Raw genomic sequence first — 10487 nt, 5'->3', positions numbered from 1 at the left:
ACATATAAAGACACTAAGACATTTCGGCTTTTGACTAACGCAATTTTGGTGGAGAGCTGACAGACAAGTGTCAATGTCACTTTGTAGTGAAAGTGTATAGACTGAGGATGGCGCTGTTGAATAATAATGCACTCCCAACAGAAGCTCTACAATGCGCAGTATTTAGACAACTCTCGTGTCGCGCAAACCTAGCCAAAATCAAGTCATAGCAAGGTACTGTGAATCAATTTTCATTATATTTACATCAGAATGTCAAGATGCTTATTTGTTGTTTAAAACTAACTTGTGTGCCCAAGGGTGACACATTATGTAGGCCTAAAATGGCACATCCCTCTCAGATTTTGGTTATTTATGCGTAGAGAGCTAATATTGTGCCAAAAGAGAAACGAAATGTCTGGCAATTGCTGTTATCTGGGGGTTCATTCAGATCCTTGCCAAGATAAAATAAATAAATAAAAAAAACAATGCTTGCCTCTTCTATCACACATTGCTCCTCCGGGAAGAACTTCGGTGAACCATTCCGTTGACTGATGCATGTCATAACTAAGATAATGTTACCAACTTAGATCAGTAGATCTCATTGCAAGAGTCGCGGACAGCGTTTGAAGCAGGGTCTAGCATCGTGTAACTGGCCTCTGTGAACCTATTGATTTACACAGCATACATTTCTGAGGTGAGCGTGGCTTTACAGGCGATCTCAGGTTCCGTTCATGACGGGATCAATAAGATGCACAACTGCCTGAATTACCATAGCCTGTCTCACGTTTACTTATAGGTAAGCTCTGTGAACTTATCTCTATGCGGAGTCGAGACAGGAGAATTTATGTATTTTATTTGCTGTAATTGTGGGTGACATTAACACGGGACGTGCGGGCAAGACAGCTCTCTCTCTCTTTCTCTCTCTCTCTCTCTCTCTCTCTCTCTCTCTCTCTTCTATGTTCAAACATCAAAATGCGCTGTGAGGGGAGTGCAACCTACGTTGATTATGGGCAAGTCCTATTTCATCACCCCTGGCCGCCAGCAAATCCCATAGCCACGTGGTACTCCTGTATAAAAAAGTTCTAGTGAGAAGTAGCTCAGTGTCGTGATTGCACTGGAGAAATAGCCAAGGACAACATCACTTCCTTGGGAGCACAGTCACATTGCATGGTACCTAGCTGCAGAGCGGGTCGTCCTGCACACTGACGGGACAAAGCTATAGGCTATAGTTCGGGAGAACAAGGCGCAATCGCATTCGCTCGTTTTCAAGCAAGGAAGTGGATTCTAACAAAAAGAGGGATTTGATTACAGTAGGTTACAAAAGTGTTTGGGATCTGACTCTTCTGCCTGGCGATAAAAAAAGGATTGCCAGACGTAGCAGTGGCTCGGCATCTGTCACCACAGCGTGTTTAATGCGAGTGGACCTCTGTTCATTGTTTTAATATTTTTCAAGCCATAGTATGACATGCCAAGCATTGATGAGTAAGTCACTCCTTCATGAAGCTGCGCTCGTTAAATCGTCTGTGTGGATTGTCACGGCTGTCTACATTTGAGGACTGCAAAAGAGTCGTCAAAGGAAGAGCGCAAACCAAAGGTGCGTGTTGCGGTGTGCATACAGATATTTGACGCTCAGCAACTTAAAATGACCAAAGACGTGTCTATGTTACACTAATTTCAGGAAGTTGTGAAGTTGTGATCAGTTTCAGTCTGGTGTTACTGTTCCAGCGAAATTCGAGCTTGGATACATGGACTGGACCTCATGTGTGATAGACAATCTGTTGAAAAGTCGACTGAGTAGCCTGCTTCTTTGTTTTTGTGTTTGTCTATCCAAACTGGGATGACAAATCTCTAACTTCTGTAAGGATTTCATACTTCGAAGCAACGTGTATTAATCTGCTTCATTGTGCTTGGAAATTACATATTGAACAAATAGCAAATATGAAAAGGCACGTCTTAATACTCGCATATGTTGCTGTTTGCTTATTGTGTGTTCGTTGCACCCTTACGCCGGGTGCGGAAACACAGACATTGCCCCATGAGTCGTGCGCGTCGTGCGGGCTCAGTCAGTCAATACAGTCGGACAGACTCGATACGGACTTTTTGGAGGCAGTAAAGCGACACATTTTGAACAGGCTACAGATGAGGGAGAGACCCAACATCACTCACCCCATCCCCAAGGCGGCGATGGTCACGGCACTGAGAAAACTTCACGCCGGCAAAGTACGGGAGGACGGTAGGGTGGAGATCCCTAACCTCGATGGACACGCAAACTACAACAACGAAGTCCAAGAAGAAACATCGGAAATCATCAGTTTTGCAGAATCAGGTGTGTATCTCATGATGTGAAACTGTAAGATCCATCACGACTACAGGGGTGGTTTCTAAAGGTGTGTTAAATTAATTTACCAGTTATTACTGTTATCGATAGGCTGCCACCAGAAAGTGTGTGGTTGTCCCCGGTTTGAGTGTTCGGCATCTCTGCTGCTGCTAAGTCATGTTGACCTGTTTTTGGTGTTCACTTTGAAAGTGAAATCACCAATCAATCGGTAACCCACGGTGGTTTAGAAACATCCACTCTTATCATCGCCGGGTGGCTTCTTAAGAGGCGGTTAAATCAGTGATTCATTCAGAAACGCAAGCCGAAGCAGGATAGCTTAATTTAAGGGAACAGGCGTGCAACTGGTCCGTCAGGTTAACTGACATCCACTCGATTCGGTAATTATTGATTTTTACTTGAGAAGAGATGAGGAATGGTGTGGTTGCAGACTGTCCGTAATTGATTGAAAAAATACCTGTTTAGAAATTATATTAGTAATGGTATGGGGCAAACACCCAGGTGTGCAAGTAGCATCGATTTAGGTGTTTTGTGAAGTGATGTGAAACCCTCAATTGGCCGTTCTTTCCACTTCAAGGAATTCGACGTATAGCTTATTCTAAGTAGTCTAAAGAAAACATTGCACCCTCCTTAGAAACACCCCCCCCCACACACACACAAACACACACATGCATACAGAAACATAAGTACTTGTGCATACACACTCACACACACATTCTCTCTCTCTCTCTCTCACACACACACGCGTACGCACGCACGCACACACACACACGCACACACACACACACACTAACACACACACACATACGCACACACACACACACACGCACACACACGTATATGTCCCCACAACACAAATAATTACTCTGCTGTCTGATAAGTGCCAGATTAGCCCATGGCTGCAGCTCCCATGCATTATATTTGTGTAATGAGAGGCATAAGCAAACAAACAACAAACAAATTGTTGTGTCTTAAACTGGCCACTTTTCTTCCTCAGTCCATCAGTCTCACAGAAAAAAAAAAACAATTAGCCTGAACGTTTTCCTCACCCCAACCCCCCACCCCCCTTTTTTTCAACAGTAAGAATGGCTCAAGCACACTCACGACAAGGCGAACAAAAGCCAGGCAATTATTAGGAGAGCACGGCGCGTACTTGCTAAACCCAATATGTCAACATTGGGCACAAAACAAAACAAAAACAAAGGACAAACAAAAGCAACGGCTTGGAATAATGCATGAGACATTTGAGTCGTGGTGGGTGACAGTGGTTTGGAGGACAGAATGAGGAGGGAGGAGGGGTGTACGTGTGTGTGTGTGTGTGTGTGTGTGTGTGTGTGTGTGAGAGAGAGAGAGAGAGAGAGAGAGAGAGAGAGAGAGAGAGAGATGGGGGGGGGGTTGGTATTGCATGCTGTACTCACATAGCTGTTTCCATAAAGAATGCTTTTGAAATATCCCATGCCAGGCCCAAGCCAGGCAAAGCATGTTTCTTCTTCCTCCCTACCCCAGCCACCTCCCTACCCCAGCCACCTCCAGCCACCTCCCTACCCCAGCCACCTCCAGCCACCTCCCTACCCGTCCACTATGGAGGACACCTTTGAACCCCTGAGCTGGAGCATTGTCCAGTGGAACTGGCTTCGCTCCCTCTCCCCGGGCCTGGATGTCTCCAGGGGGCCAGCTGGCACGCTTTCCCCAGAGTGGAGGCATCGAGCCAGGGGCACAGCGCAGCAGGGACAGGCCCCCGCGGCTCTTTATCTGCTGCAGAACAGGAGCTTTGGGCCACTGGGACAGGCGCGTTGTTTGGAGAAATGTCATTATCGCATCAGGGAGCAGGGAGCCTAAGTGTGTGTGTGTGTGTGTGTGTTTATTGGGGGGTCAGGGTAGGGAATTAAAGGGTGAGTGAACGTCAGAGGGTGTGTGGATGTGGTCAGCATAAAACTCAGTGTGGTGGTGGTGGTAGTGGTGGTGGTCATCACCGACAGTGACGAGTGGTGCAAGGAGCTTTCTCTCTCTCTCTCTCTCGACCCGTGAACTGGTCGCGACAACAAACATCCGCGCCCCTGTCGCTGCGCACCCTCTGCTGCTAATGGTTTTAACGCGCGGATACCAGCCAGCGGGCCGCTCTTATCTATCAACGTGCTCCGCAAGTGCAGCGCCAAGCCAAGCAAGGAGGGGTGTGGGGAGAGAATGAGAGGAGAGGGGAGGAACGCTGCCAAGGTGAGGGGCGTGTGTGTGTGTGTGTGTGTGTGTGTGTGTGTGTGTGGAGAGGGTCAGTTGAGGACGGGTGCCAACTTCATGTCTCCACTGACACTCGTCTGCGGGCCGTTTCAGGCGGATTCGGTGTCCCGTACCTAGGAGAGCGGAGCAGATCAGAGAAGGGTGGAGAAGGTGGAGACGGGGGGTGAGAGAGGAGAGGAGAAAGGAGAGGTGAGGAGAGAGGAGAGGAGAGGAGAGAGGGGGTTGTGAACAGGGAAAGGGGTTGGGAGGGGGTGTGAGTGCAGAAGGAGGAGGAGGAAGAGTGCGTGCCGAGTTTCTCATTTGTCGAGTTGTGTAGTCGACTGGACTCGCTGAACTCACCTCGAACCAGCCAGCCAAGTGCAAGGAGGTGGGGGGGTGGGGGGGGGGGGAATTAAGACGTCATTATTCGATATTATTCACTGTGGCAGGGAGCTGAAAAGGGGTCAGGGGGTTTGCAACTGGACCTGCTCTTTTATTACGGAGGCTATCACTCACCCCGGGCCTGTGTCTCCATCAATCCCAAACAGCAAACACGTCCACCTGCTTTTATTCCTCCCTGCCCCCCTCGTCATCCGACCCCGCCGCAGTAGCCAGCGAGCGACTGGCCATATTGTAGATGTTTTGACATCAGGGTGAGACTGATGAGAGGTATTGTTAAGCCTCTCTCTGCTCAGCTGGAGGACAAAAAAACAAAACAAAACAAAAACTCAGAAACAGTTACAGTTTGCCGCATTTTTTTTTTCAGAGCCTGTCGGCCCCGTAATTTCGGCTGGTCGCTCGGCTGGTCGCTTGGCTGGTTGGTCTGAAGTCCAGCAAGGCGTGTAGTTCTTAGCATTCCTCTTGAGGAAATTTCCCAGAGGGATAAACATGCCCCGGTATTCCCCTCCACACACACACACACACACACCCTTTCTCCCCTCTCCCCTTCCTCCTCCACCACCACCACTACCCCACACCCTCCCTCTCAGAGCCAGGCCGTGATAGCATGTGTTCCGCCCCAGTCGGAGCCCCTGAGTGATGACGCGCGTGAGCTTAATAGGTGTCTTGGCGGAGGGGTCACTCAGGTGGCGACACGTTGCTGCAGCTCTCCTTTCAGCCCACCCCTGCACTGCGCTGCTCTTCGCTCCTGGCTGACCCCGGTTAGTTTCCTCGCTCGCTTCTGACCTGTCATACCTTTAATACCTCTGCCGGCGCTTCCCATAGGAAACGGGCGCCGCTGCAGAATCCAACGGGAGAAGGGGGGTCAGCAGGTGAGGGGATGGGGATGCTGATGGGCAGGAGGGGCAGGAGTGTGGTCAAGGTTTATTTCAGACTGGGGTATCGAGTGACACTGGATAACACAGACATCGTCTCCACCCCACCCCCGCATTTGCCCCCACCCAGCCGACAGACAGACGGCCCTGAGATGCCATCTGTGGCTTGCTCTCAGATGCGGGTGGGTGTGCCCAATGGCAGCCCTGGCATCGGGGTCACATGACCTCTGACCAGACAACGCAGGCACGGCTTCCTCCTTCTGTATTCATTCTTGTACCCCCACCCATACTCCACCCCACCCCACCCCACCCCACTCCAAAGTCAAAAGACTTCCTCTCGGTAAACATAGCTGCTGGTGCTGTGGCTGCTGTGGGCCACGTCAGGCCCAGCGGAGAGCACAGCACGGAGCCCGCAGATTTACTGACTGGGGGCGAAAAAGAAAAGCAGTCGCTAAGGAATACGCACACTTTGTCTGACAGGCGTTGTCAGGGCAGGCAGGAGCTGTAGAGGCAGGCGTACCTGCCTGGCCAAATTCTGTAGCTATGGGGCTCAACTGTATTGAAATACTCTGACAGCTCTGTGTGACGCTTGTGGAAGAATCGATCATTTGCCGCTATCTCAATACATATTTTCTGACACTTGAAACCACAACACCACCCACCCACACCCCACCTCGGAGCTTTTTTTGTATCTGTCACTGTCAAAGCTCTCCTAGTGTGTGCAGCCACGGGCTCGAGGGGATTTGCGTTGGGCCGGAGCTCTGAGCGAGTCTGGGCAGGTTCAAGTGAGTTTAAGCCACTCTTTAACGGGGGTGGGGGCAGGGTGGGGGGTGGTGGGTGTTGTGGGGGCAGGGCAGGCCTGCTCGAGAGGACCATCGTTTGAGCGGCAAGCTGTTGACATTGACCCGACTAATCAGTTTGCAAACAAGGTAATTTAACCATTTCATCTTGTGCCAGAAGCAAGCCATGCAAACTGTCCTCACACATACACACAAAGAAGAGCTAGAGAGATAGAGAGAGAGAGAGAGAGAGAGGGGAGGGAGGGAGGGAATATGATTAAATTGTAAAACCCAGCATTTAAGATCATTCTGGTCATTATCTGTGCGCTGAAGGGGATCAAATGAGCCCACGCCAGGAAGGGAATAAAAAAAGAGACGCGACGCTTTTCTCAGAAAGAGATGCCGCAGAGTTTGGGCTTGGGAGAGGAGAGGAGGAGGGTGCCGCAGAGTTTGGGCTTGGGAGAGGAGAGGAGGAGGGTGTGTGTGTGTGTGGGGGGGCACAGTAGCCAGTGTGATGTAAATGGCTTTTATTTGTGGCTCCTCACAGCCCTCGTGGCAAGGCCACGCGCTCAATGGCGGCCGCTGCCACGGTGCGGTCTTAATGTGGCGCAGCAGGCCTTTGTGCTGTCACTCTCCGCCCGCCACCGCCCGCTACCGCCCGCTACCGCCACCCCCGGGGATCCTGAGCGCTCGCTGTGAACTCGGTGAACCCCCTGGGTGGCGAGTCTGCGTCCCACCACCCGCCTCCTCACCCCACCCCCACCCTCATCCTTCTCCCACCTCGCTCTCTCGCTCGGTGCATCTTGGGCTCCTTGCACGGTGGCCAGTTGGCCGAGGGCCCAGAGTGTTTGCTCTCCCCCAGCCAACCCACCAGGACTACCAACGCGCTGCACTGGAGGTGACGGATTGCCTGGAGCACGACAGGAGAGAAAGAGAGAGAGAGAAGGAGAGAGAGAGAGAAAGAGGGACAGAGAGACGGAGAGAGGGAGAGAAAGATAGGGAGAGGGGAGTGAACAGAAAGAGAGAGGGAGGGAGGGAAGGGGAGTTCTACCAGAGCTATGTTAACCTTTACAACAGTGAAATCAGAGGAATATGTGAATTGGTAAATGAACCCCAGGCTTGAATGTTAAGTGTATTTTAATATATTTTTCATGTGTGTGCCAAACTTTTTATTTATGGCTCAATCTCTTTTGAACTCTTTAATTGAAATGATATGACTGTGAGTGAGTCTCTGTGTGTGTTTGTGTTTGTGTGTGTGTATGTATGAATCTGCAGCATTGAGAGACATCCTTGCAGCACTGTTCTCAAGATTAACCCTTTCTCTTCTGCTTTTTGTTTTTGTCGTCCCTCTCTCCTCTCCCAGATGAAATCACGGTCTCCAAGTCCCGACTCTTCTTCCTGGTCTCCAACGAGGGGAACCAGAACCTGTACGTGCAGCAGGCCAACCTGTGGCTGTACTTCAAGCTGCTGCCTGGGGGTCTGGAGAAGGGGCTCCGGCGGAAGGTGATGGTGAGGATCCGCTACCAGGAGCCGGCCGGAGGAGGCGGGGGCGGAGTGGTCGGCGGGGGCGGCGCCCCTCGCTGGGCGTACGTGGAGAAGAGGGTGGAGCTGAAGCGCAGCGGCTGGCACACCTTCCCGCTGTCCGAGGCGGTGCGGGCGGCACTGGGCAAGGGCAACGGCCGGCGCCAGGACCTGGATGTGCGCTGCGAGACGTGCGAGGCGGCCGGCGTGATGCCGGTGCTGGTGGACCCGGCCGACCCGTCGCACCGGCCCTTCCTGGTGGTGCGCGCGCGGCAGGCCGACGGCAAGCACCGCATCCGCAAGCGCGGCCTGGAGTGCGACGGCACCAGCGGCGGCCTGTGCTGCCGCCAGCAGTTCTACATCGACTTCCGGCTCATCGGCTGGAACGACTGGATCATCGCGCCCGCCGGCTACTTCGGGAACTACTGCGAGGGCAGCTGCCCGTCGTACATGGCCGGCGTGCCAGGGTCGGCGTCGTCCTTCCACACGGCGGTGGTCAACCAGTACCGCATGCGCGGCATGAGCCCGGGCTCGGTCAACTCATGCTGCATCCCGACCAAACTCAGCACCATGTCCATGCTCTACTTTGACGATGAGTACAACATCGTCAAGCGCGACGTACCCAACATGATCGTGGAGGAGTGCGGCTGTGCCTGAAGGCTTCGGGACTTAACATTATTACGGTCAAAACTTTCCTTAAACGGGGACAATGTTACAACAAAAAATAAACTATAGTGACGTCGACAGCAAACTCATATTTATGGAACTTTGTATCATATATAGTAGATACATGTTATTGCGTGTGTATGCACGCAAACACGAACAAACACACACAGGCGTGTGTGTGTGCACGGAGCAGAGGCTGATCAAAAAAAAAAACACAAAACACAAAAAAAGCATATTTCTCCCGTTTTGCAGGTCAGTCTTAAAATGTACATGAACTCACAGACTTGGGATTAGAAACAGACTATCCGACTCTTCCTCTCCTCCTCTGCCTGCTCACAGACTTGGGATTAGAAAGGAGTTAGTTCTCACCAAAACGTTTGTTGTCTTCTAGTTTGCCATTTCTTGACAAAAAAATGGAAACTTTCCGACTCTTCCTCTCCTCCTCTGCCTGCTCCTTTCATCCTGATGGAGTGAGTGATAGAGACAGAAGCGTGGAGGGGAGAGGGGGATAGGACTGAGGCTTTTGCCAGAGGGACATGCTGGCTCTGTCCTTTGTAAGTACTTAAGCGACAACTGCCCCCTGGGAGCTTGGCAACACCACTGCCCACTCCTCAGCATCCTGAACACAATTCAGAACATCAGCACTTCTAGAAGCATCTCAACAAAAAAAAGACTCTGACTCACACAGAACAGCATTCCACCACCCCAGTGCGATTCTGCGTGCTTCTCTCTCTCTTTCTTTCTTTCTTTCTTTCTTTCTTTCTTTCTTTCTCTTTCTCTCTCTCTCTGTCTCTCTCTCTCTCAGACACACACACAAACACACACACACACACGCAAACTCTCTTTTTTTCTTTCTGTGTTGAGGCCTTCCTGTTTCAGGTCTGGTTTGAATTGTTGAGGATTTTGTTTTGTTCTGTTAGCGGCACTGAGACAAACTGGCACGCACCACTCAGAAGGCGCGGTTCCACTGCCCGTAGCTCCAGCGTCGGAACTCCGGAACCGCACACAGAATCCACTGTTCCGCTCGACCGCAGTGGGCCATTCACATCCATTCATCAACATCCACCCATCTCTCCATCTCTCCATCCACCCATCCCTCCATCCATCCATCCATCCCCTGGGGCTGAACAGAGCCTCTTCCACTTCCTAGTGCGCACAGGAGTCTCCACATCATCTAGCTAGTTAGTGCAAAAGCAGCACTTGCAAAGACAAATGAAAAGAAAAGAACATTTTAAAAAAGAAAGAAAAAATGTACAAAAGTGAAACAAAAAAGAAGAAATAAATAAACTTGTAAATGCACAATTTCAAAGCACTTGCATATTTGAAATGCCTTCAAAAGGGTACAGAAATGGAGCACCTACCCTTGGTCCTTGCCCTCATCATACCAAGTGCCGCATGAGCTATGCAATGTATAGTAACCCATATTCATATCAAGACTGAACTCTCTCTTGTCTTCAGCTAGTCTTTAACTCTTTATCAATACTTGAAATGTGATCTTTCGCTTGCTGTCCAAAGCGAATGATTGTTACGATGTTTGCACTGAAAAGTTGCGAAAAAAGAAAAACTGCCATTGAAAAAAAGTTATTTTTATAGTAGTAAAATTTGAATTTTGTGAAAACAAATGTATTATACATAATGGAACCAAAGAAGCCAAGATATTAGCTATTATAAGAAGATGGCAAGGCCGTCACATTAATGTGTAAAATAATTGTTGATCAT

General features: G+C 50.3%; 1 protein-coding gene across 1 annotated transcript in view; it reads left to right on the top strand.

The window, feature by feature from the left end:
- The first annotated feature begins 1101 nt into the window (after positions 1 to 1101).
- Positions 1102 to 10487, top strand: part of LOC143100877 (inhibin beta B chain-like) — a 9663-nt gene continuing 277 nt past the window's right edge. The window contains exons 1-2 of the mRNA XM_076264442.1: positions 1102 to 2305; positions 7945 to 10487. The exon at positions 7945 to 10487 is cut by the window's right edge and continues 277 nt beyond it. Coding sequence (XP_076120557.1) covers positions 1918 to 2305; positions 7945 to 8759 — 1203 coding nt within the window. The 5' untranslated portion in view covers positions 1102 to 1917 and the 3' untranslated portion in view covers positions 8760 to 10487. The remainder of the gene's footprint in view (positions 2306 to 7944) is intronic.

This window comes from Alosa pseudoharengus, unplaced genomic scaffold (genome assembly GCF_046254945.1).
Source record: "Alosa pseudoharengus isolate Yale_2024_CS ecotype anadromous, Long Island Sound unplaced genomic scaffold, YU_APseudo_1.1 YU_APseudo_1.1_scf_3, whole genome shotgun sequence".
In the NCBI taxonomy this organism is placed as follows: domain Eukaryota; kingdom Metazoa; phylum Chordata; class Actinopteri; order Clupeiformes; family Clupeidae; genus Alosa; species Alosa pseudoharengus.
Note: the sequence above shows the minus strand (reverse complement) of the source record. Positions and strands in the feature narration are given on the sequence as shown.